General features: G+C 46.1%; 2 protein-coding genes across 2 annotated transcripts in view; one reads left to right on the top strand and one right to left on the bottom strand.

Annotated features, from left to right (window-relative positions):
- Nucleotides 1-3534, bottom strand: part of LOC119179244 (alpha-L-fucosidase) — a 43224-nt gene extending 39690 nt beyond the window's left edge. Inside the window, exons 1-4 of the mRNA XM_075869103.1 lie at nt 3365-3534; nt 2350-2567; nt 1330-1436; nt 748-878 (exon numbers count right to left, since the gene is read on the bottom strand). Of these exons, the coding sequence (XP_075725218.1) occupies nt 748-878; nt 1330-1436; nt 2350-2567; nt 3365-3502 (594 nt within the window). The 5' untranslated portion in view covers nt 3503-3534. The remainder of the gene's footprint in view (nt 1-747; nt 879-1329; nt 1437-2349; nt 2568-3364) is intronic.
- Nucleotides 3535-6444: 2910 nt separating this feature from the next.
- LOC142767760 (uncharacterized) lies at nt 6445-14563 on the top strand. The gene is made up of 4 exons (XM_075869991.1): nt 6445-6537; nt 11471-11706; nt 12067-12732; nt 14233-14563. Exons 1-4 carry the CDS (start codon nt 6445-6447, stop codon nt 14561-14563), a joined length of 1326 nt encoding a protein of 441 aa, XP_075726106.1.
- Nucleotides 14564-27834: the final 13271 nt, after the last annotated feature.

The raw sequence follows: 27834 nt of genomic DNA, 5'->3' as shown, positions 1-27834 counted from the left end.
AATATTTCTCTGAGAGATGTGGTTCGCTTCAATACATCACGTAACAGGATAAATCATACTGCCAGAAATAGATGAAGTATGTCGTCTTCGTATGCAAAGTACCTAAAATTCTTTCGAATAATAGTTTTCGCAAAAGCTGCATATTTAATTAAAGTTGTGTTCTGTGGAAACACGACATAAGGGCAATAACCGCATTTCGGGATCTTGCGGCAACGTGTAAATAAATGATGTGCTTAGTTTTTGTGATGACATCATTATTTAGTAAAAAAAGTGTGACGCGCTTGTAATAAGTGCACCAATTACCATACTTCAGACAGCCCTGCTCTGATATAATATCTGAAACAGTTGAACTATAGGGGTCCAATCTGATCGGCGCTACTATATACTTTGGCCTGCTGTTTTTATGGCCTTCGAAAAACCAATACGAACATAAACATGTTTTCTTTGATTAACAGACGGCATATATTTAAACTTTTTTTTTCATTAAGATCATGATGTGAATATTCATGAATAATAGAGAAGCCTCTATGCAAGATTTTCTTATTCATATATGCGTATTAGTTCAGGACGCGTTGTCGAAATAACCTCTCCGCTACTCTCATCGTTTCAAACTAATTTATTTTTCAACAACTGTTGCTTCGAGTGCTCCTCAATATAGCCTTTTGGGAGCTGCAGTTCGGAAAGATCCTGTGTCATAGCGTTGTGGCGTACAGGTAAACACAATCAACACTTTATTCGTGCACTCACGTGAATGAACTCGTTTGTCTTGAAGTTGTTCTCCCTGTCGTCCATAAAGAGTGGATTGAACCATTCGTAGAGGGAGTAGTAGACGCCCAGCCGAATGTTAGTGCTCGTCTTTAACGCCTTCGCGAACTCACCTGCGTATGTGACATCAAGAATTCGAGAGAGAGAAAGGGATAGATAGATAGATAGATAGATAGATAGATAGATAGATAGATAAATAGATAGATAGATAGATAGATAAATAGATAGATAGACAGATATATATATATATATATATATATATATATATATATATATATATATATATATATATATATATATATATATATATATATATATATATATATATATATATATATATATATATATAAATATATATATAGATAGATAGATAGATAGATAGATAGATTACTATACAGAACGAGAAAAAATTACATGAGCTCTACATGCTGCAAACGAGAGTAGGCCTATTACTCAACCATCAAGTGTTACTCTTTTGTTTTTTTCTCGCGAGTAAGACACTATACCTCAGGCACGACTGCTAATTATTTATATGAATATTAAGGAGGCAAGCTGTCGTGTTACCTAAGAGATCCCGCTTCGGTCCGACGTCAACCGAATTCCAGTTCCACGAACGCTTTGAAGGCCATAGTGTGTAGCCCTCGAAGTGCTTCGCCGTGAATACAGCGTACCTGCGCAGGATATGTAAAGGTGGACGAGTCGTTCGGCACTCCTGTGGAAATGACCGATCACGAAATGAGACTTGCAGATAGCTTGCTACTATAGACCACCCCGTAAATATGAAAATTTTGAGGGGAGAAGGTGTTTTATAAGGTGTTGAGAAACACATCATTTCATTCTTCTTTCTGATAAAAAGTTTCTTCTCCCTTGACCCGAATTATGAGGAGGAGGGGTGGGGCACGCCATGGGCCTGGAACAAAAGCTAGTAATTACCTTAATACTTAAAGCTTTCTACTGAAATCTTCACTTATACTTCTTGAGCGACGATAACATAGAAATATACATGTGTGTGTATGTGTGTGCGTGCATTTGTGTGTGCATTCCTGTGTGTGTGCGTTTGTGTGTGTGCATGTGTATGAATGTGTTTGCTCGTCATTGACACATAAAAAGAAGTGTAAAACCGTCTGTGGCAAAAGGTATATTAGGCAGATTGTGAGGTGTATGACTAAGTAGTTGCAAGAGCTTGATCCATCTTTAAGCAGGAACCCGAAAACAAGTTCTCGTGTTTGCCCCAAACGCTGCATGGAATGCCAATCAACTGAGCTGTGTGATCCCACGACCATTTCGCGCTGGGAAAAGGCGAGTAATGAGTGGACGGTTTTAGAAATAGTTGACTTTGTCAAACGTTACGATTATTATGTCCACGATGCTTCTTTGTCTGTGATGTTAAAATATCTCACATGCTTAGAAGAAAACTAAGTTTGATGGGCCGTGCATCCTGGAGAGTAACGCTAATGCGCACGCGTAATGTAGTTTTAAATAAAGCAAAGTTGTAGGTTCAGCGCTCCTCCACGTCGTACGCCTCTTACTTGTGTACATGTCCCGCTGTTTGTTGGGACCCCATTTTCGAGCTCGTGTAATTACCTCACTCCCGACTTGACCAGCAGATCTACCCATCGTTCGGCGTTGTAGAGCTCGCAGGTGAAGGCGGTGGCAAACTCTTGATAGGTGACATTGGGCCTGTAGTTAGCGCGCATGAAGTCCGAGAACAGGCTGTTCTGGCGGCCCTTCCAGTGGTACCAGAGCCACTCGGACCCGAAGCTTGGTACTGAGAACACGCCCCAGTAGAGGAGCACACCAACCTGGCGATGAGCATGCCCAGTGGAACATTCAGTATCGTACATGTTAAGGTACTATCAATGAATGAAACCGACGGGTGGGCTATAATTGGTATTGGCTATAGGTTGCTTGCCCTGAAACAGGAGATATGAGTGATGTCAGCAATAGCGCCGAGTGTGGCTTTAGGCAAGATCTGCATCCCAACTGACAAAATTTCTTTTCAATTAGTTGGCTTTCCCCATTGGTCGGCTGATTTAGCCTCTATAGATATCGGTAATAGATATCTTAGGATAATATTCAACAGAATTTTTTGCGAATACGGGCCCGGCTTCATATGTGTTCATACCGACAGTCTACGTTTATGATTAACACGAAGTAATTCTCCTTTAGATATTTCATTATTGTGCGTTTGTGAAAACCAGAATGTTTCCCTAGTCATAATTTTGTTTTATTTTTCAATTCTGTGCGAATACATACGCTGCTTTCACTGCTACATGGGGTAAAGGTGCGCGATTCGCCACGATATCTAGCGGTATTTGTGATGTGGTTCTAAACAGTACAGGCCTAGGGTGAGGTTTCCTTTCCAAGTGCTGACGCCCTATAGTTTTCTCCGAAGCGTCAGATCCCGGGAAGTGATGCAGTCAACACATAAAACAATGCAATTTGTGCTGTGTTTCCTGCCACGTATCTTGGTATGTCCATGGTAGCGCTAAGTCATGTCATGTGTTAAATGACTCTCTTCTTTTTTGCACTGTTATATAATAGTGTTCACGAACCAACCAGCCCACCTAAGAACCCTCGTGCTGACGGTATAACACACCTTGGCCTGGTCATACCACTGAGGTAGAGGCCTGGTGTCTAGGTGGTCCCAGCGCGCGTAATACTCGTTCGTCGAGCTCGCTGAAGCCATGACGAGAAGCGTCAGCGGTAGCAGCCGGCCCAAGTTAAGGATCGCCATTTTGTCCGTCTTACAACGGCGGTCCCTCGTTACACGCGTGACGTGTCCGGGACCGTGGCTGCATTTGCCGTAAGATATGGAGAGAGAAAACCACAACGCACTTCGCAGCGAAATAACAGTGAAAAGTAATGCTGAAATCGATTATCTTTAGGCATGGAACATGGTTGGTATATAGTAAATCTTGGAAGACGCTCGAGTTCCGCCTACAAGAGTAGAACGCCATGAAGTAATTGTGCCACTCGCATCGCATTCTCATTCGCTTACCAAGCATCTCGGCGGGTGCATCAACTGGGCGGCGAGAAAGGAAACGTTGGCGGCGCGTAGCAATCGTAAAGTGCCTTGTTCAGGTAAAGTTGCTAGCTGCCTACTACGTCACAATTTGACATTAGGCAAATTCGCCAACTACCCCTTACGTCTGTGTTTGCACGCTTATGCAGCTGTACGCCTAGGTGATGCTGTTACGAATGGTAATAGTTATATATGAGCGATTTGTAATGAGTTGGCATTTAACTAAGTAAGTCGTTGCTGAGTCCACATAGTATGACGCCTGGTTCAATTCTTCGCTTTTGCCACACGATATCACATGCTTTCATGCGACTGCTCAAAGTAGATAACATTTGTATTAGTTTCTCTTTTTGTTTTTGAAACAGTTCTAAGGAGTACTGCGTTTTTTTTTTTATAGAATGCCTGCTTCCCACGCAGAAGTCATGGCTTAGATTCCAGCTCAGAGCCATGTTTGCATCTATTACCACTTTTCCTTCGCGGACCACGAGGACTTTCAGCTCGCAACCAAGGACGCCGACACGGATTTTTTTTCGCGCAACAAGCTATTTAACGTTATCGCGTAGAAATCGCAAGGCATGTAGTACATCTTTTGTCTGGTCGTCCATCATGCTAGTTGCGCAGTCACATCGGACTGATTGCCTTTCAGCTATAGCGACAAAGTGTGGAGCGAGAAAATAATGGAATGCGTCAAGGTAATGTGAAGCAGCGGTCATAGTAAATAAGCGAAATCAACCACCCACCGGTTGGCCGCGGCGTTTCTTCGGAGAACCCCACCGCAGACACCAGTACGAAGTAGCTTCTTCTTCTTTGTTTTCTACAAAGTGTCTGGCTGCCCTTAAACCGGAAATCTTTCATACTAATCCTTGCTAAGGTATTCTTCTCAGTACAGAAAAAAAGACGCGAAAAAGAAGAACGTTTAAACAAGGGTGATGGCTTTAAGTGTAAAGACTGTACTAGTGTTCGGCCGGTACAGAAAACGTGCCGTGTTAGTAAAAAGTAGCGTTGACGATTTATTTGCGTGAATATCATTTGAATTCACGTTAAGAAGTGGGTGCTACCATTCTCACGAACCAACGCAACGTTACTCTACGTGGAAGTGTAACGCGCGCATTCAAGATTTCATCTTTTAAGTAACATAACTAATCATGTCTATGCAGAAAAATTACCTCATCAAGAGGACCGCTGTTGTACTCATGATTATCGCGGCCGACACTGACACAGAATTGCGCAATAAAAGATCGGTTGTACAATTAAAAAATAACGACAATATATAATAAATATAAGGCAGAAGGCAGAAAAAAACGCAAATTAACGTAAGTTACTTCAGTCTCACTGAGCGGTAATGCATAAGAACTTTACCAGATGAGACCATTCTGCCTTTGTTTTATTTTCTCTCCTAATAACTTCTGGCTCATACCAATTAGGGGGCTCGGCACACTTTCCATTCAAAGGTTCAAACGATATAAGTGCTACACAACATTCAAGACTGCTTCTTCTTCACCTCTTTTCATGACTCTTACCCAATGCAGGGTATTGGCCGAGTGTTAGGTGAATTTCTTTTGAATTTTTTGAAATACTTCTCGTATAAGGAAGAAATAGTTACTACAGCAAAATTATTTATGGTATATTAGTATTGAAATGTATTGAAAGGAACTGAAAAACTTTTGCGTGGCCACACAAGCATTGGACTTCCTCTTTTTTAGCCTGCTGCGCTCATCTGGAGGGCAGCTCTAATGACGTTAAGTTCCCCCACTCTGAGGACGAGAGAAGCTCGTGTTAGAGCAGAGGCATAATGGCTGCTATTATGCAAACTATAGGTATAAAAATTCCACTGCAATGGTTGTGCAATTTCAGGAAATCTTATGTTTTGCTGAAGATTCTTTTGCCGCCATGTGCGTGGCATATTTTTAGGGTTGAAGCTCCTTAGGTTGTGGGTCTGTCCGTCCTCCGATGGTGTATGAAGCCACCGGTGGCGCACACTCGAAAGAGCAGTCCCTTGAATGTCCGCTGGATGGCGGCACTTGTATATGAAAAATACATGATGAAAAGATGCGAGATGGCTGTACTTGAAGTGTTCATTAGATAGACGTACGGATGGACATATCAACGCGCAGACAGACAGAAAGGCGGACGCATTGACGGACGGGTGGATGGACAGACAGACAGAGGGACGGCCGCATGGACGGACGGATGGATGGACAGATGTAAAAATGGACACACGGACAGACGCATGGAGGGATGGATGCACCATCGGTCACACGGATAGACGGACATATAGACGGGCGCACGGATGGACGCATGGATGGACGGAAGCAAGCAGGAATAGGCGGACGAAAGCACGGATGGACTGACGAACGCTTCGCCCCACCAATCATCATTTCCTCCGGTGATTTTTTTTTTTTTGTGCCCGATACCTCTCCTTTCCATTCCCACGGGTAGAGTAGCAAATATGCTATACTGGAATGACTAACCCCCTGCTGCGTGTCCTTTTCTACCACTTCTTCTTTTTTTTTGTACTGAACACGGGCCATCATCATGAAAACTGCGCGTGGCGCGCGTATGTAGCCCCTGAGTGCTCAGATAAAGAGGAAGACGAACTCGGCCGTTATTCTCGCCATCAACAGCATTTGATTTTCACCGGCGATCCAGGTGTAAACATGCGGGACCCGATGTATTTCGAGAACTACGGCACTGCTTTGGACTTCGAGGTGGCCAACAAGGGCGAAAAGGTTCTGGTTCCCAACTTTCTGGTGAGAACGCTCGGTGATCACATTTAACGCGACTAGCTCAATTTAAGTGGACGCGCTCAGCATTTATCCACTGTGGTAATCGCAGACTCCCTTTGAAAAGTATTCAGAAACAGGGTCTCACTTCTAAGTACTGTATTAAAACTGAAGAGCTTGTTTGATAATAACAGGCGTAGAGGCTATTTAAATTCAAGCCAGCTTAAATGAACAGATATATTGTCCCTGAAGCTTTCTTAACATACATCCGTGATTCCAAGTGTACACTCCAGACATACTGGAATGTGCATGCTCACTTGAGAGTCCGGATTAAAGAAGGCACAAAGTACGCTCCTTCAGAGCTTCATAACATATAGTGTACTGATGTTTATTAAAAATTAAAAAGAAAAAGTCATAGCATTTCCACAAAGGCGAAGCAATGAACGCGATGGCACCGAATCGGAAGCTGACGCGCAGAATGGCAAGCATATCGAACCGTGCCCCACGTTTCTCACGCACAAATTACGCATGAAACGTACGCGCAAGTACAGATAAACGCGAATAAGCGTCTCAGTTGTTACTTCGCTGTGTCTGAAAAGCACGCCCTTTTCGCACATGGAGGTTGTGCAACGATTGCAGTGACATTTTTGCACCCCGTAACAACAACAGAATCTTCAGTGCAAGCCTAACGCCAGCCAAGACGTATGATCCTCCCCACTGGGAGATAAGGGCGTGCGAGAGATCGTTCACTCCCCTTTTCTCCGCGGGCCAAAGTACGCGTGAGAGGTGAGAGCGGCTGCGCTAGGGAGCCTTCATGTGCGCGCGTCTCCGTGTTTTAGGGTGGTGACAACTCTGATCATGAATGCTTACAACTGGCTAATACGGTCCGCATACTTGACGGGCCACCATGTTGGTTCTGAGTGGTCGCTCATTTACATTGACGGCAGCGTGGGTTTCAACGAAAAGTTCTTTTTTTTTGTATAGCAAATGCTGAAGGCTGAAGGGATGTTTTCTGAAGTTAGCCGTGGTTTGGTAGAACAGGAAAGACATGTTCGGGACTCGAGTTTGTATAAAATACTGTTGAAACAGTTTTCTCCCACTTGGTAGACTCACCGCATTGGCGGAGTGATGTTATTCAGGGAGCCTATATTTGCGAGGGGGAGAACCTCGATGTCACTATGAATGGACTTCAATGTCTGCGCGCCATTCATGAAGCATATTCACCTTAGCACTGCAAATACCTCGAAGGCCTCTTAGTGCAAGGCTCGAAACCGTGGTGTTTATATGATGGAACTCGTAACGACAGGGAAGGCAGAACAAGCAACCGGGTAGCTCGCTATGTTCTCTGTAAACCGAATAGCTCAGCTAGCCTGTTTCTCATACCCTAAACATTTCGTTTCTCTGTAATATAATTTCCTACAGCTAGTTTAGTTCCTGCGAACGAATCTGTACAATGACTGCTTCAAAACCTTACAAGTTGTAAGCATTGCCCGAAAAAGTAGGGCATTCAATCACATTACACCGCCCTCCCCCTATGCCCACAAGCCTGTATATTAGGCCAAAAGAAAAGCAAAGGGGAGCAACGAGGGACAAATCAAGTTTTTCCAGGTCAGATTTTATTGCAAACAGCATCCAAACGGCATCTGGCCTTGTGTCTTCAAACCATTCTGCCTCCTTTACTGGAAGCTTGTGTACTCGCAGTGGGCCTAGAGTAAAGCAATAAGACAAAAATCATACACGGCTCCGACGACATATACGGAGTCCATACACATTTTCTCTAGAAGCACTAAATGAAAGCGGAGTTTACGATATCAAATCATCTGTGTGTCTGGTTATGAAACAAAAGGACGGCACAAATAACGATGCACCTCATAAGGCGTATTTGAGTTATGGGCTGACAGCCGACTTGCTTAGTGCACATATACTGCTCCGTTTGGACCGACAGATGTACAGAAGGATGAACGGACACGAACAGTAAATCTGTCGCGTTCAGTGTTATAAAGAGAAGTCCAGTTTGCAATTATTGAGCGAGTTTCTGTGTGGTTGCGCGTGTCATTGAAGCAAAGAACGAATACCCCATGGGAAGCTACACAAAAAGTTAGTTGCATTGCAACTGTGCAAGACAAGCGCCTACAGGGAACGCGTTCATCGGCTCGTCTGGCTACCTCTCCAAATGCCCTTCCTCAGCGACCGAGGTAAAATTGCAGGAATGCGAACATCTGCCAGAAAAAGAAGAAGCTAACGGGAGCGTCTGTAGGTGGCTTATGGGCCTGGCGTTTTCCGCGAAGAATGCAGCGACGGCTTCGGAAACCGACAAAGTGCAGATAGTGAATGCATGCAGGACCAGACATTCGACTAGTCATATCATTCGATTGAGGAACTGCACTTCGACTACAAGGATAAACAAGCATACACAACCATCCTCCGCTTGCACAGCCTAGCCGAACGAAGCCTAATTCATTATTATACTGTGCAAGTTGTCGTGCTTACTTTGCTCAAACTGCTTTTCGTTGTATGGCTAAGTCAGCCATTTCACGTAATGTACGGTGATATACTCAACCCACTCGCAACACAGCGGGTACTCACCTCACGAACACGGCGAGAAGTAGTCGCCTCCAAGCAGTCTCATCTCACTTATGTAGCCCAGCGTTTCCGTTGGCTAGAGCAAGTCGGGAAGCGGGAAGGTCTACAGATGGTTTGGCATTGTGGCACGCAGCACCCTGGCATTTACACTTCAAAGTTCTTTTATGTGTGGTTAGCACGAGCATGGTGTCATAGCGGAAGCTACGTCTATAGGGTAATCAAACGCAGCTCATACCGCAGCTTGCACACCCGCGCCTACATGCAGCTGGTGCAGTGCGACGGAGCAGGAACACCTGGCCACAAGAACCAACATGGCGCCTGTTGCCACGGAAACCGGGACTGGCAACAGTGTGTTTTACGGGTGGCGGCAAGTAGTGGGTCAAAGGCTGGCACCACCCTAAAACACGGAGACGCGCGCACATGAAGGCTCCCTAGGCCGCGCGCGCTCATTGCGCCATCTTGCTGATAATGCTGAAAACGCGGTATCCCCCCCCCCCCCCTTCGCCCCGAGATTGCCGCTAAGAGCGGTAACTGGTAGATATAAATAGCTTGCCGTTTGAGCGTTGATGGAGGTACTCCTCGGTGGCTCAGTGATTAACGCCTCGCATTTACGACGCGGAGGTCCCACGTTCGATTCGACGCGCCGGAATCTTTTTTTCCTTCTTGCATTTTCATATATATAGTACGTATACATATACGGCGCATGACATCGACGCTGACGCCTACGCCGGTGGTGAAATCCAGCCGAGAGTGTCCATATAATTGCTATCGTAATGAAATGCACCCAATTGGTAACTGATTGGCTGTGCAGACAGAGCAGTGTAGGGGTAGCTGCGTAGATACGATAATAAAAGAACAAGATATAGCGACACTTAACGATGGGAATTGGCTTTCAGCGGAAAACAAGCACACCTGAAATAGGCATACGTTATGAGGTGGACATTGCGGGAAGTTAAAATTATTATTATTCATTTATTTATTTTTCAAGGTACTTTCAAGGCCCGAATGCACTACAGAAAGGGGTGGCGTAAACAATCATAATTGCTGTTTAAATAAAATAAATAAACAGAAACAAAAAACAAAGAAAAAATTTACGGAGCATGAAGTACAGCGAGCTTGAAGTCCTTTAGGTCCGTTACACGGGTGATGGAGCCGGGAAGGTGGTTCCAGGAATTATTAAAAGTAATAATAATTTGTCTTACAAACCACACTACCAGTGCATACGTTTAGGTTTTATATTTCAATCTACTTTATTCATTGCCATCTCAAAAGATTGTCATTTTCAAGAAACTAAAGTTATGCTTGTTATGTTCACGTTCAAGTGCTGCGCCCAACTGCTTCTGATGTAGCTACACGAGCACTACTCAACACGGGCGTGTGGCACCGTTTTCCAAATTTTCTTGCTCCCTAACTTTGGGCATATAGCGTTAGGAGAACTGCAGGCAGCTAAGACAAGGTTTTGAAGCGGCAGATTCAGTGAGCAGTACGCAAGAGTATCGACTTACACATGGAAGCGCTGAATACAATCTGTTGTAAGCGGTATTCTCTTGCGCGTGCGCGAAATCGTCATCCTGGGTCCCTTGTTAATTTTTATTACTTAACGACTCTCGGGTATTTATTTGATTGAAGCGAAGAATTCAATTTTTTCAGCTTCATGGCTGACCCTATTTTAACTTCTACTGATATCGAAAAGCAGTCCCAGAAAAGAGGTACGTTGATAGAGTATTCAGAGAGCGAGCGAGATTTGGGGTAGAATTGTATGACGTTTCGCTTAGTTCTACGGTTTTTTAATATACTGACAAGAGAGCACTGTACCACCAAGATCGTTCAGCCATCATTAGAACAATGCACTTGGTCAGTCATGCTTGCGGCTTTTAATGCGTATACGAATGGCATTGTTTGGTGGTATGTACGGCTTTGCTTTTTGTGTTTTATGTTTTATTATGTGGAAAGAGAAGGACAGTGGTCTGTTGTGAGCCTGTAAAGCTCATTCAAACCTCTGAGTGAAATGGTCAAGACGGCGATACCGGTAAACAGATCGATGAACGTCGTTTCTAGACAAAGTTGCTGGAGGTTAACAGAAGTCACATGGAACCCGAAAAAGAGCTCATGGAAACCGCTGTACTGCGCATTATTCTTATACTAATGGAATCGCCATGCCCTGCAGCTCCTGCAGCCACTTCTGCCAGATTTCGCTGTCTATGGCATTCGACATAGCACACAAGGTTGGGGCTGCTGCTGAAGCATGACCTATTTCCACATGTCCTTCGTAGTACCCCTTTCATTTGTCACACACCACCAGGCGCAGTCGTTCCTTGCAAGACGGGATTTTGGAAGTGTGGTGGCTGCACATTCGCTTCCCTTTGGCTTTTTGCAGGTCAACACGCTAGGCGCCATTGTAGTTCTGATCACGTGCGTCGTCGTCGCCAGCGTTGGCGTCGCCTCGTTTCGCGGTGCCAAGCGCCAGCATGTGGTCACCTCAGAAGCATCGACGACGGTGCTGTGGCCGGACCCCATCGATAAGCTTGATCATCAGATGGCCGAAGAGTGGCGCGCGTACATGCCGAGCCCCAGGCCCATCCTCTGCTTCCTCAACCGCGAGGGATTTCTCAGGTGTGATTCTGTGTTTCTCAAGCGTGCTTGTTATGAGTTGCAGATTTCATTCTGCAGGGTGCGCGAAAAGCCAGGTGCCTGATATAGGACAACAATGCGGCTTTCGATGTTGCACTAGTCGATTGCGCGTATGTATACGCCGTTTCATGACGTTGGAGTGATCGTAGAAGCGCGACTGTGGTGATGTAAGCGGAAATTTCATAAACTACCAGTGGGTACAGGTTAGCTAGAAAGGGTGCCTCTATATTTGCTGTTGCACAATCGCTCTCTTTACACGACTTTTTGACGGTCTATAACATTATTACGTTTTTTGTAAGGATCGAATATCTCTCAAATTCGTACCTTGTTCTCTTTGTAAAGACCACCTCCAGACACATTGATACTTCGCCAGTTCCCGGGCTTCTACTGCAATGAGATCGTGTACAACGGGGTTACCTTGGACAATGCCACGCTTCAACCCCTGGCTGACGCCACGGACGACGCCATAATTTACCACCTCGACCAAGTGCGCAACGTCTTTTACCCTCACTGGAAGATCGTCGTCAACATCTTCGTCGGGGAATATGCGGCGAAGAAAATGCTGGGTGGACAAGAGAAGTTGTTTGGCTCCCTATTTGCCTGGCTAGAGCGTCACCGCGTCGTTGACGGCGTCAACTTCGACTTCGCCGACGACGCCTTTTTCAGAGATGCGGACGCCTCCAGCGATGCCGCCTCCCTCTTCGCCTCGGCCAAGGCGGATCCACGTTGGGGAAACCGCACCCTGTCCGCCATGATGCCGTACGCGGCGACGGTTCTCCTGCACGAGGAGCTGTCCCTCACCATGGACCGCGTCCTCGTGAAGACCCACAATCTCCTGGACAAGACCTCCGTGACGACGCAGCTGGCTGCACCGCTTGACTACGCCGGCTCGGCGCGCCGTCGCCCCAACCACCGCACGATCATGGGTCGCCTCGAAGGACTGGAAGACAACCTGGGGAAGAAGACATGTTTCACAATCGCCCTTTCGGGAACCGTTTTCACGCTTAAGTAAGCCATTTTCTACACATGAGCGTCTTTGTTATAGAGTATACGAAATTTTTCTTCCACGTGACTGACAACAGAGCATTACTAATTTTGGCGACTGCCCTTCATGGCGGGTCAGGGGCTATGGTTCTCAGCAGGGAAACTGAAGGGGGCGGGTTTGTCTATGGCCGTTACGATTGCATTCTGGTGTAGATCAAATGGTTTAGGCCTATATGCACTGTGTGATGTCATCTCACGGTAAAGAATGCCAGATGCTCAAAATTTCCAGAGCACTCCACTACGGCGCTCAAAATAGTGATGTTGCGGTTTTGAGACGCTAAACCCTATATGTTATTATAAAACGATGGTTCGGGCTACTTGGCAGACATTCTTGCAACATTTGTTGGCACATCTACTAAGAAAGTAGGATAGAAATAAATAGAAAGTAGCTTGTGTCTGTTTACTGATATCTCATATTATGTGGTAGTGCGCAAGTTGATTTACCTCGAACAACGGAAAGTAGACGCATGCTTTACGCATACTTAAGAACATAACTGACAGGCGCAAGAGAGATACTTATCAGTACTAGGATAGAAGTGCGCCGTAATCATTCTTTATTAACGCAGTAATGCTTGTTCATCGCGAGACGTTTAGTTTTTGTGTGGTAAGGAAGTATGAGTTGCTAAAAACAAATGCTGTTGATCCTTGATTCTGAAAACAAATAATAAAATAACATTTGCCTTTATTTTGATGCTGTAAAAGCCTTGGTCGCAGAAAAGCACTGTAAAATAATCTCGCCTAATATAAATTCTGAAACATATATTCTATACTTTGCTGAATGACTTGAGAACAGCTTGATTCACAAGTGGCAGCTAAATTCGGCATGCCATATTTCCTTGAACTGTCTTTTTTAATAAAACCTAATGCTAATATTCTAAAACTGGAATTTTAAGCCACCAAACTCAGCCTATTTGATATTATACATGGACATGTGTGAGTGCAGTGAAGTATTGCGTTAGGGTATTGCAAGTTGAGCTGGTGATTAACCGACCCCACCCCCTCACGCGCTCATTCAGTTCTTTTTTATGTTTCTTGACCATCTTCGCTCTCCTTATGTTTCTTTGTCTCTTTCTACAGATTTCTCCTGTATTTTTGATCATGTCGCCTACATTCAATGGCCTCTACTATACTGCCTTCGGCCCCCCCTTTTATTCTTTTAACCCTCACTTCATCACTAACATTTCCCTTCCTTTCGCGCCCTTTTGCTTAACCATATTATGCATTACTATGCTTGCCAGGAGTTTCTTGACATATTGCTGCTTTATCTGGCACTTACCTGCCGAGTTAACTGTCTGCAACAGCGTCTTTACTACGAGCCTAATTGAAAGCACTGAACACCACTCCTGGGGCATCTTATCTAATCTTTTTCTTGATATTTCCCTGATGCCACAAATGATTTATAATAAGACTGCACTGCTAATACTGTTTTTATACAATCAGGTATGTACTTTTTATATGGCCCAGATCTCCATCGAAGTGTGACATAGGTGACCCCGTGATGCCAGGACGCCCTGGGAAGGCCTCCTTCTCGGATGTATGCACCGACGCGCCCGACCGTGTCAAGAACATAGAAGACGACGTTGCCTACAGCTCCGAGAACTACACGTGGGTGTCGTACGAGGACCAGTTCACCGTTTTCGAAAAGACCGCCAAGGTTCTGCGTCACTGGAACCTTCTGTGCGTCGCTGTGGTCGACGTCGACCTCGATGATGTCCGAGGCCAGTGCGGACGGGCGTATCCGCTGCTCAGGCGCATCTACGAGACATCGTACATGCTCAAGTATTCGCCAGAGTGATCTCTTCTCTCAGTGTGAAGTGATTTCTTTGGGTGTTTTCGAATATAATTTGCGTCGGCGCAGATCTTTCTCGCCAGACTGTTACACATGGTGTCGTTATTTTAGGAGGCACACTAACAACGCATTTCGTTGCTTTAAACTCGGGCTCGCGCCATCTATGGAACTTGAATGCATATAAACAGAATTTCCTGGCGCCTCTGCAAGCAGACGCTAGTGCCATTTCCGTGAGGTTCAGGCTGTCGCAATCAACGTTTATATAACCTCTTTGTCGCCATCTATTGAATGCCAGTGTACACCACTGCAATTCACCGCCGCCTCGTTGATCGGCGACTATGGGGCGCTGACACCCGCATTCATCTTGCTTTCCTTGTGAACAGGGCTAGCAGTACTAGTCATAGTCGTCGAAATATTGCGTTTCAAAGGTATTTTCATATGGTAAAACATTCTGGTGGTGGTGGTAGTGGTTAGAAGATGAGAAAAGACACCTAATTTCTGCAACCCGGTCGGGAGCACGGCGCAGTGCCTAAACATTCTGAGGTGTAAACAAGCAATAGAAGGCTGGAAGCAGGAGTGGCGTTGAGGGAGAGGGGGGGAAGCACGGGAAGCTGAAGCCCTCATTTCGGAATTTTCCTCAGCCCCCCTTTAACACTCCCCCAACAGCAAACATATTTCTAACACAACGCCTATTGTCACCGCCTTTCATCCCCCCTCCTTGAATGAACTTACTCTGACTGCCCCTCCACCCAGTAGAAAAATACTGCCTCCGCTTCCGGCTGGGAGATCGGTGAGGGAAAACACTATGGAGTCATTAACGTACCAACGGGAGGAAGGAAGGGACAGTGCGTGGTGGCTGCCCCTCCTCGTCGCCTAAGAGGCAACGGTGGGGGGTACGAAATCTGCCCAATGAACTGGCTCTATAAGGAGGGGGGCTGTGAAACAAGCTTGCTCTGCTCCTCCCCCCTCCCCTCCACCGTTAAGGAGAACGCTGCGCACGCTTAGGCATCGAACGAACGTAGTGAGAAAGATATCGCAGTTTAACAGGAGTGATAATTCGGATGAGTAGAAAGAGATGAGAAATGACAACTTGGAATAGAAACAACTCAGCTTATGCAAGCTAATGAAGAGCTTGTGTGGCGTTTCGGTTGTCTGCGAGGTTAGCACAACAAGATTTTCTGAATTCGGTTTTGCGCAGTGACTGTCATATCGGGTGCTCATGGTTCAACGAAGACGCCCCGCCGCGGTGGTCTAGTGGCTAAGGTACTCGACTGCTGACCCACAGGTCGCGGGATCAAATTTCGGCTGCGGCGGCAACATTTCCGATGGAGGCGGGAATGTTGTAGGCCCGTGTGCTCAGATTTGGGTGCACAATAAAAAACCACGGGTGGTCAAAATTTGCGGAACCCTCCACTATGGTATCTCTCATAATCATATGTTTTTTTTGGGACATTAAACCCCACGAATCAATGAAATCAATTCCACGAAGACGTCACGTGGCGTAAGGCCACTTGGGTCACAATTCGGGTAATATCGCCATTCCTAACATCTCACTGTAAGCAAAAGTTAGCCAAGATGGGAGTTTCTCCAGCACATGAGCCACAAAACCCCCCTTCCCCAATTATTTACTCCCTGCTAGGGAGTGAACTCGGCACATGTCATCGTAAAACGCCCCCTGCTTAATCACAGAGTTTTTGAACGACATGACCTTGTTAAACTCCCCAGGGAGTTTCAGGTCACGTGGTTACAAACTCCCTATAGAAGCTTTAAAAACCCTCATTGGGCGTGACGTGTAAGTGTGTGTGTGTGTGTGTGTGTGTGTGTGTGTGTGTGTGTGTACACGGGCATATGTTTGCACGTCGGTGTGAAACACATGTGCTTTGTGTGGCTAACCGTGTGAACATCTGTCAACAGGCAACAAAATTATCAGTGCAGCGAAGAGTTGCAACGACCTGTTGGTACTTACTGCGAACATTTCAATATATTTCGCACCGTTAAACCACGCCGCACATCGGTCCGATTCCTCAAAGAAACGCCGTGAATGCCGCGCTTCAAAGGGCCGAGTAACAAAAAACTTCGAAGAATGAATTAATGGTAGCAAAAGTAAGCTGTTACGGTCGTCAGCGGCTGCTCCTGGAGTTTCACCGTCAAAAACTTCAAAGCGGTCTGAAGTAGGCTTCGCTCGACTACGGCAGGCTGGCCGGCAAGCGGTCTGAGAGTTGCGCCGGCGACGTGCTCGCCCCGTCTCTGCCGATAGTGGCTTCTCGGAGTGTCACCGGTATTTCACCGGCTGTAACATCTAAGTGGTAAGAAGGCCTCGCTATGCCGTCGGTATCAAGCCGGCACCGTATCGAGCTCGCAATGCGCACCGGCCGCCGTGGCGAGCTCTGCAAGCTAGCACCGACCACCGGCGAGGCAAAGAATGTGTTTCATTAAAAAATGAAGGCTGCTGGGATGTATAACAGTCTTCTGCACCTTGCGACCGCAGCTGTCAATGACTAACTACAAGGCGAGCGCCGAACGAGGCGGAGCATGATCGTCGGCGATCGCACCGTAAAACTTCGAAGCGGTTCGAAGTAGGCTTCGCTCGACCACGGCAGGCGGTCAGCAACCGGTGTGAGAGTTGCGCCGGCGACGCGCTCGCCCCGTCTCCGCCGATGGGGAATTCTGAAAGTGTCACCAATACTTCACCGGCTGCAACATCTAAGCGGTAGGAAGGCCTCGCTATGGAGTCGGTATCAAGCCGGCATCGTATCGAGCTCGCACGGCGCACCGGCCGCCAGTGGTGGTAACTTAGCGAGAAAGTCGCTAAATTTAGCGCCTTTTCAGTCGTGCTAGCGACAATTTTATCACTTTGGAGTCTTAGCGACTTTTTTGGAGACTTTGAAAAGTTGAAATTGAATGTTTAAAGGACTACTGACAGGAAAAGTTTTGTTTTCGACATTTTTTTACAGTAATCCGTAGCTTTGCGTCTAGTAATGCCAAAATTCAATCGTAAATGTTCTAACGCATCGTATAATTGATGCTAGCATCGTTAATTGAGGACGATTTTGTTTCAGTTCAAAACGCCCGCCTAGATACCATAAGAAACTAGCGCCGCACAGCGGGGCAGTGCCTGAGACTACATGCGCTCAAGCTTCGGTGACGCTGAACGTGCGGTTTCCAAATAGGGTGACCCGAGAGTGGGGAAGAATAGAACGATGTGGGTGCGTTGAGCGTGTTCCCCTCAGGAAAAAGAAGAGCATTCCTGGCGTAAGCAGCGAAAACCACCTTAGAGCAGCCCGACAACAGAGCGAGAGGGGTGACGAACAATAGTCCTCGCCGGGAGCCAGTCGGCGAATTGTACTCACCCCGAAAACGTTCTCGGAATCTCCGATGCCCACAATACTTGCTTGACCTCTGCAACCACGCAAGGGGAGCCTTTGTCTACGTAAAACCACAAAAAATGTCGATTTTACCGGAATACTCGGATGAGCACACACCTTCGCTTTAAAACCAAGTTGAAATATTTTACAGGCAGCACTCACCCCTAATAATCGTTAAGAAGTGCATGCAAGAGTCTCAAACGTCGCAAGCACACCAAGCTTCCAAATTTTGTGTCAGGGGTCCTTTAAAACAGACATAGAATATTAGGAAACTAATGAGAACTGGGGAATGCTCGGAACGAGCTTCAAAAATGAGGCCAGGGCACACAGGATCGAGCTTCTTGAGCCGCTGCGATCTTTAGCGTGCGTGCAATGTGGCCACCTGGCTGTTTTGGGCTGGTTGGTACATGATCGACGAAGCGAAAAAAAAAAAACTGCGCGGAACACCGGACAGTGAAAGAGACGGACCAAGCGCTTTTTTTCGCTTCGTTGAAAATACAAGGATGGAGAGGAAGCTACAGGAAAGCTGGCCTTTGCCCCTTCCTCCTGGAATTTCGAATACCTTGTCTATGCAGGCAGCTCGAAAGAAACGATGCCTGCGCTCGTCACTGCTGGAGCCTGGATGTCTCCCCCCCCCCCCTCGCTAATGCACACCCATGCTATGGTGGCTAGCCACCATACCCATGCTAAAAGTTCTGAATGCGCACTTGTGCGCCACGTGCTTCCGCGAGCATCGGCAAGCCTATCTCTCACACCATCCCTCTCGCTCCTCGGGTTCTGAAATCCGGGCATGTTCATGGCCGATTCTGCGGGGGTCTACCCAGCGTACCCCTTCAGAGAACACGAACTCAAACGAAGTGGTTCAACCGGTTCAACCTACAACACGTGGTAGCGTTGCTTCACCATGGCTCACTGAGCCGCAGATCACTCGTTCTGTAGAAAAAACAGCCGCTCAAAAGATTTCGTTCACTCCTGAGCGACACATCTCTATTTCCAGTACACTCAAGGACTAGGTGTAGCGTGCCGACTCGCTCGCTCTAGCTTAATCATGCCTCCAAAGTATGAGCAGCATTATCGAAAAAGTTGGGAATCACTGCCCGAGTTTAAAGGCTGGCTACGTCCTGTGGAGAGCGAAAGAACAAAAGCATCATGCGCCTACTGCATGAGCGAATTCTACGCGAAGCTGTGCGATATCAAGAAGCATGCCGCCACCACCAAGCACAAGAAGTCATCTGAACCATACTCCAGTTCTTCTCGGCAGAAGAAACTGCAGTATTCAGCCGCAACTGAGTCTTCCTGCGGCAGAAGTGAAGCAGCTCTTTGTCTGTTTATATGCGAGCACACTGCATTCCTCACCGCTGACCACCTGACAGAACTCTGCAAGAAACAGTTCATGGACAGCAAAAGTGCAGCAGGCATGCGCATGCACCGGCGCAAATGCACGAAGATCATAGTGAATGTGTTATCTCCGCATTTCGTGGATCTCTTGGTGGCTGACATCGGTGACTCAAAATACAGCCTGATAATCGACGAGGGTACAGATATTTCGATCACTAAGTTACTGGGTGTGGTGGTGCGATACTTCAGTGCTGCTCGGAAGAGCATTGTGACGACGTTTCTTGCGCTTATCGAATTGGACGATGGCACAGCTGTGACAATCGTCAGGGCATTGGAAAACCTCCTCACGCGTATGGGACTTGACAAGAAGCGTCTCCTCGGCATTGGAGTTGACAACGCCTCGGTGAATACGGGTGTCAACAACGGTATTTTCGAGACAATTAAGCGTGAGTGGCAACTCCCGAACTTGATAATGGTAAGGTGTATTTGCCATTCTTTGCAACTCGCACTTTCCCACGCTGTTCAGGGAACGCTTCCCAGGAATGTGGACTTCTTGGTGCGCGAAACCCACATGTGGTTTTCCCATTCTTCAAAGCGTAAAGCCGCGTACAGTCAACTTTACCGTAGCCTCTGCGATGGGGAAGAACCACTATCAATTCCAAGGGTGTGCGATACCAGATGGATATCGTTGGAGCCAGCGGTCGTCAGAGTCCTCGATCAATGGGACATGTTGCTGAAACATTTCGAACAAGCCAGATCAACGGAAGGATGCTACACCGCAGAGCTCCTGTATCAGATGTACTCTGATCCGCTGAATAAGCTTTATCTACTCTACCTTCGACCAATGCTACGAGAAGTTCAGCGTACAAACAAGGCCTACGAGAGGAACGACGCGGATCCCGCAAAGCTTCTTGAAGACCTCACGCTCCTAATTAAGATGGTTTGCAGCAAAGTGCTCATTCCAACGGCGAAGATAGATCCGCTGCGCCAGCCTATCGATGGTCACCTGGACCCCAAGCCATACCTGGGATACGAGTTCGAGAAACTGGCGAGCACGCTACCAGCTGGTCCTGAAGTTGACTTTGTGCGCCAGCGATGCGTTAATTTCACAGTAAAGCTGTCAAATGAGCTCCGGCAACGTCTGCCATCGAACTTCAAGATATTGCAGGGCATGGCACGGCTGTCTGTGGGAGCATGCTTGCGAGTACTCAAGGAGCCTATCACGGAGCTGGCGGAACATTTCGGTGTTCAACCAAACGAGATAGATCTCGTGAACGCGCAGTGGAAGAAGCTGACCCTGGTGGGCTGGGCCAACACCACCGACACCATTGCATTTTGGTCCGAGGCCACTGCGTACCGTGATGCAGCTGGCTCGAACCCGTTTCACGAGGTCGCGCAGCTCGCAGTTGATGTGCTCTCCTTGCCGCACTCAAACGCAGAAGTGGAAAGAGTTTTTAGCCAACTAAGCGTGGTTAAGACAAAACTCAGAAATTCTCTCAGCACTGCCAGCACAAATGCGGTCTTAAGTGTTCGTAGCGGACTTCGCCGTCTTGGAAAGTGCTGCCACACCTATGACCTGCCTGACACAGTGACAAGAAAAGTTGGAACCATGCAAGCGTACTCCTCAGCGTTCGCGCCAAGAAGTAGTGCACGTGCGCAAAGCAGTGGAGAGTCTGCAGACGAGGAGGTGTGGACTGGTGAGGTGGAACTATTGCTTGACATATAGACTTTAGTGACTTGAGTGAAATGTGAAGAACGATCGAAATGAAAGAGCGCCGGCCAAAATGAAAATATTTAAAACATTTCAGATGTTTTAAATCTTGTCATCTTGGCCGGCACTGTTTCAATTTGCTTGTTCTTCATGCTTCTTCCCTACGAGACGATACTTGGTCAAACGATCTTCTTGAGTGCAATGTGTCCAATAAAATAATTTTAGGTTTCACTCGTTCCTAGCATTGTAGTAACATATTACATCAAACGTTAGATAGCAGCTGTGCACGCAGTAGGTTATTGTTGAAAGCTAATTGACGAAGTATGGGCTCTTTGGTGGAATTGCAGTACCTTCATGAGGCAGAAAAAGCGTGCGTGGCGTGCATGCACAAAATTTATGCACACCACGCGTTCCCCTGCTTCGCGGAGAGAGAGAGAGAGAAAACTTAATTTCCGGCAGAGTGCTGCGCTGGGTTCCGACCCATGGGTATGGTGGCTAGATCATGGGGGAAGGAAATAACAGGAGGGAGCATGACGTCACGCACCCAGCCTTGGCAAGCCAACCCGTTTTGAAGCCAACAAAGTCGGCCCTTTTGCCGTGAGATCACGCAATAAACGAGACTTGCCGATACCTCGAAATACGGCGCCCGGTAGCTTTTAATCGAAATGAACTGGTTCGGCGCAGACTGGCCGGCTCACGGAGGTGTTTCAAAGACGGAACAGCGCCGAGAGAACTAAAACCTACCGCGAGCGCTGACGTTTTGGTCACTTGTTGGGCCGACTTGGTGGGCTTCAATCGAGTTGCGCAACGCTCCCTCCTGTCTTTCCTTCCTCCATGTTCCGATCTGTGGTTCAGACCTAGAAGTTTATTCCGCGCAATCCACGTCTCCCGGCAGACCCAGAGTTGCTTGTCCAGACCAAAACTGAACAGCGCAGTCCGACACTAGAAATGATTATTTTATTTTGACTGTTCACTTTATTCACCACAGCAGAAATTTATTTAAATCATTGTTTAAAAATAATCCCTTAACGTGCTTTATCCAGTCGAAAACTAAAAACTCAGGAAAAACGTCATCATCATCATCACTTAGCGACTTTTGGCTGAAATTGACGACTTTTAGGAAGCGTTCTGGCGACTTAGGCCCCCCAAAAGTTACCACCACTGCCGGCCGCCGTGGCGAGCTCTGCGAGCCATACATGCAATGCATGCGAGCAACGGGAACAGCGACTGCGAACCGTCTCATTCGTTTAGGTCTATCGCTCCGTAGCTTAAACTGCGTGGATAGCGGACACCTATTTCTGTGCATGGCAAAAACAACGAGACGTAAACTCCACATCAGCAAGCATTTTGTGATTGCCAGCTCTCATTCATCGAATCACCGTGCCGTACTCGTGAGTGAGGCCTAGTCGTCGAACGCGGTAGCGGCGGTCTACCTCGGTTCATCGCTGGAGCTGCTGAATGTGCCTCGTTAATGTGTTCATTCAAGGCCGCGCGCACTTTGTGTATGAATCAGTCCATTTTACGGGTCCACAAACTGTACTGCTAATGCAAATTCAGCCTGTACGACAGAGCGTAAACTGATAAAACTTTTTTGCTATAGTAAAAAACTATTGAATATTAGGCAGGATTAGGATAAAAGGCATGTGTGTTGAAGTGCTTACATCAGACCACCGCAAGTTCATACTTGCGCCGTGCGTATTTATTGCTTAATTATTAGAAAAAAAAGGCTTTCATCTGGGCTACATGGGAGGTCAGAATGTGGTGCCTATATATACCCGTTGACTATATGGTAGGTGTGTACTGTGTGTGGTAAGCTGTTGTGAGTGCGGGTGTTGTAATATTACGTGAACGTTGTGAGAATGTTTGTGTACTGTAAACATTGGTGTGCGCATTAAATGTAATTCAATTAAAATTACGCTTGCACATGGTACGGCTGCTGACGTAATTTTTTTTCTCAGTCAATGCAAAAAATTTACTCCCATATTGGCCTGAAAAAGTTCCCCAATGGATGTAAATAAAAACCCCCCTGGCACCATGCAAAAACCCCCTACTGATGGGGAGTAAATTTTTTACTCCCTCCGGACGGTGTTTATAAAACTCCCATCGGGGCGTGCGCTAGAGGACAAGGTCATTTACTCCTATCTCGGCTTATTTCTGTTTACAGCGTAGTAGGGATAAAAAAAGCATGCATGGCACATGCACAAAATGGGGTGTAGAAGCTGCGTGCAAACGACCGTGGGGGCGACCACAATTTCTTCTTGCTTTCTGTTGGCGCGAGCACCGAGGTGCACTTTAGTTACTTGCGCTGCACTTTGGCTTCATCTGCCGTCTTCCGGTTTAGGGAAGAAATTGGCCTAAAATAGAAACAACGATTCCGTAGACTAATGTTGTTGCTTCTTCTAGGTCGTTTCTGAGTCATAGCCAGGTGATGCGGGCGCTTTCTAAGTTATTTCTAGGTTTTTGCAAGGCGTTAGCTAGGCGATGCTCGGTCGTTTCTAGGCTGGGTCTCAGCGCAGAGCGGTTAGAAATAAACCACTGACAGTCATAGACATGTATGGATGTCCAAGTTCCAGGGAGACAATTGGGCACTGAAGTCAAGCGTTCGCACCTATCATAGATTTATGGGCACGTCGCCGTTGGTGAGGCATTCTGTCGTTTCGAGGACTACTTGCAGCCAGCTTTGCTTTTCCCGTTCATTAGATTACTCTCGTTGAACGTACTCAGGGTCATGGGCTTGCCGCGTTCATGCAGGAGCCATTTGGCCGGCTCTCTATTGCCTAATTCACCGTTTTGAGTAGTGTGATTTATACAATTTCTGTGGTAAATTACCCGTTTATAATTATGATGGTTTTCTGAGAGGCCACACTATAGCTACGGCTAGCTTAACCTGCTTCATGGTTTTAAAAAAGCACCGCAGGCTGGAATTTTGTCTACAGAAGTCTAGCATGCACATAGACTGCCCGGACAGGTTAAAGTAGCCCCGACATCTGAATATAGCATGGTGGCTGTTTCGCGTTGTGGGGTGAAGCATATCGCTTTTAGGTTGGGCCACACGAGCGATAGGTTGTGACAGTGATAGCAGGGCGTGCGAGTCAGCTAAGCCACCATTGTCGATGCGGGTAGATAGATATGTGGATGGGAGCGACACTAGGATACAAAGGGGGGAAAATTGAAAATAGGGTATGAGAGTGAGGCTGATAAGGCAAGAACACAAATAAAAGCTACAACCACAAAAATGACGAATGAAGGAGTTAAGAACAAAAAAGCAAGACAAAAACTTACACAGGTGATAAATACGTATTACGCGCACAGACTTTGAGCTCGTACTACAAAAGACGTATAATATCAACAGGAAAGGTTCGTGGGACAAAAAATGTTCGATAGAGCTAAATTCGCGCTTTGTCTGGGAATTTAATTTCGAAATGAATGTTCCTACTGCACTTGGCAATAGACAAGTGTTCTGCAAGGTAGTATCTTAAATTCCTTCCTTTTAAATTTATATCTAAATGACGTTGTCTTATTATACATTGTTGCGAAGTATACGATATATGCTTCACTACATGAGCATAATAAGTACATCTTATCACACTACACTAACGAACAGCGCCAATGAGTTTCTCCGGAACATGTCAACATGTTCAACCAGAAATCATCTGAAAATAAACTGCGATAAAACGAAAGCGGCAATTTTTCACGCCAAAGGAACAATCATTTCAAACCATCTCACCTAGGTGCTGAACAACAGTAACATAGAAATAGGTAGTGAAATTAAAGTAACAGAAACGTATTTCTGCAGCACATTACATCGGGACCAACACGCGCACTTTGTTGTAAAAAACTTAGCCCTATCACAGGCATACTCAATAGCAATAAATATATCGTCTGCCAACATTCGTATAACTATTAATCTATCACTCGCTATTTGCAACACACATCAATTACACTCACCTCGTATGGGGTACTACAACTGAATCAAACCTTTGAAAAATACGCTCATTACAAAATAAAATAATACCTATCATAGCAAGCGTAACCTACCAACATCACAATGAGGGTCTCTTGAGGTAGTACAACATCCCCATTATCTTTTCCTTCTACAATCGGTTCCTTCATCGTGTGTGGCACAACCATATAAATTAAAAAAAAGAGTATTCGAGAAAATAGCCTGTCTACATAAAAACAGAGCTACCTATACCGGCCATCACAGTGAAGATAGTTATAGCACGAGAACAGAACGACGACAAAGGGACACGATGGAGAAGTTCTGTTCTCTCACTATACCTATCGTCATGTCATACCAACTAACCCAAACCACCACACTTCGAAGTTACAGTGAAGTATGGTCTATATACCCCAATCACGAACAAGTTATGGCATGCAAATGTAAAAAAAATCAAATTACCCAGATTGTTTGCTTCACTCAAAAATGCTCGCTTTAATACATCATACAAAGCCGTCTCAACTAGCTTAGCTTATTCAGTCCTTCTGTTAGTGTGTTTTTTTCTTTGTTTCCGGAAATTACCACACCTTTGCGAAGTGTGTGTCTGAGCATGTAATCAGTTGCATTGTATGGAAGAGATTGTTTTCTCACGTGCTTTTATATTTATGTTATGCACAATCTTTTATATTGTTTCGTTTCTTATTTATATTTGCTTGTATTGATGTCATCCTGAATAATACTCCAAAGCACGTCTTGTTCCACCTCCGCCAACTGCTGCCACCATAGAGAACGGGGGCCAAGACATCATCAAGCTGCCTAGAGCAGCTTTTTTCATGGCTCCTGCCATGCTGTAATAAATTTTGCAATAGAAATAAAGAATGAATGAATAAATGAATGAAGGCACCATGCAAAATAATATATCGCTGTGACCTACCCTACTGTCTTCCATCTTTGCAAGGACTCTGTCGCGTTGCTGCTATTCATCACTCCACTGTGACCGCTACTGGATGACTACTGGATGACCGCCCCTCGTATTGCCCCCGGTACGCATACCAGCATTCTCTGAAGCCACGCTGGGCTACCAACTGCCCGTGAAATGCTTTTTGGATATGAGGGGTTTTAACGTCCCAAAACCACCATATGATTATGAGAGACGCCGTAGTGGAGTGCTCCGGAAATGTCGACCACCTGTGGTTCTTCAACGTGCACCCAAATCTGAGCACACGGACCTACAACATTTCCACCTCCATCGGAAATGCAGCCGCCGCAGCTGGGATACCAACCCGTGACCGGTGGGTCAGCAGCCGAGTACCTTATCCACTAAACCACCGCGGCGGGGCCCGTGAAATGCTTTGTAATGCCTTCAGGGTGGCGCGATATATTACCTATTATCGTACAGAGTTGTTCGAAGGATAGTCCCAAGGCTTGCAGAATCGATTGCACCCCGAAATCGTGTGCTGTTTTGATGCCATTAGGTCAATCTGCTGTTTTTACTGCCTATATTAAGTATGCTGCACCCATATTATTGATTAAATTAGGCAAGTGTGAAATTTGGTGCTATGTTTTACTTTGATGCTCTATTTCTCCACTACATACAACTGCAGTGAGATTCATAGCTGAATCTGCATGTTTTTAAGCCATGATAGAGGCATCCCTTCACATTGTATGTGGTGACATAGGGATTATCCCTTGCTTTACACTGCATGGAAAGCTGGGCAGCTTGGGACACACATCTGTAAATCTGGGTGGCAGGGAGGCTTCTTTTTTTGTGTGTGTGCATTTAGTTGTAAGTGGCGCATTTTGGGTGGCACACTCTTTCATTGAGTCTTGATGTTTTTGAGCAGACGTGCTCGAAGGGTTTTCGTTGGTTCAATTAAGCAGCTCAGCTGAAGCATCACCAATTGCTGCGTGCTAGAGATCGAGCCTTCGCTTTTTTAGAAACTTTTTGCTTCGGGCGTCTTGATTAGAGGGCATCCGGAGCATTGGTATTCGTTCCAATGATAACACTTGGCCGCCTGCTTGATGTTGAAGAGTTCATCTAGGAACCCGTGACGTCTTTAGGTCTCTTTTAGTTGGCAGTATATACTTTCCAACTCGGCATTAAATTTTGCATGCTTTGGTTTTACTTCGTCCTGTCGGCGAACATCAAAGAGCACCACCGTGCCAAAAAGCGCACCGTGTTAGCGCACCATGTTAATGAAGAAGTATCTGGGGGCAAACGATCATTGCGGCAAACAAAAACTTGTGTTCTGATGAGCGTTTGCTTTGGCATGTGTGGCGCATACTACTATTCAATTTTTTTCTATTACACTGTTATTCTCTATGCTTTTGTAGAAAAGGTAAGCGAGGTTTAATGAAAAATAACCACTCTGCCAGGCCGGGAAACGGTGTGCTGCGCTTCTTTGTTTCTCAGTGAATTTCTGGAATTTGGATACTGTAAATCAGGGAATAAAATATACATAACACACTTTGAATGTTCCTGAATTTCTTTTTTGGCAGACTGGTTTCCTCTTAGCTACGTGTGCACCGCGTGTTTTTGTAAAAAAGACATATGTAGTGAATGTATCATTTTCTTCGATCTATGTTAATCACTATAATTACAGGCAATCATTATGAACCGGAGAGACCCACCCAGATAACCGAAGAATGGCAACTGGTCAGGTTGTCGTCTAAAGCACTGGCGAAAGAGGTGGTTGAAGTTACTGCCTTTGCACTCGGTAATGTTTATAATAGCGATGTCACTGGCCGGAAGGTTCTTCAAGTTTTCCTGTAGCCCATGGCCATCGGTGAAAACTTGTGTATCAGTTTTAAAGAGGCCATTTCGCTGACTTCTGAAATTGTATCTTTCCGTCAAGTGAGGTGCAAAACTTTATTTGAAGCTTTATTTAGTGCGTGCTCATTCAGTGGAAATGTTCCGGCATAT

The sequence above is a fragment of the Rhipicephalus microplus genome, chromosome 7 (assembly GCF_043290135.1).
Source record: "Rhipicephalus microplus isolate Deutch F79 chromosome 7, USDA_Rmic, whole genome shotgun sequence".
In the NCBI taxonomy this organism is placed as follows: domain Eukaryota; kingdom Metazoa; phylum Arthropoda; class Arachnida; order Ixodida; family Ixodidae; genus Rhipicephalus; species Rhipicephalus microplus.
Note: the sequence above shows the minus strand (reverse complement) of the source record. Positions and strands in the feature narration are given on the sequence as shown.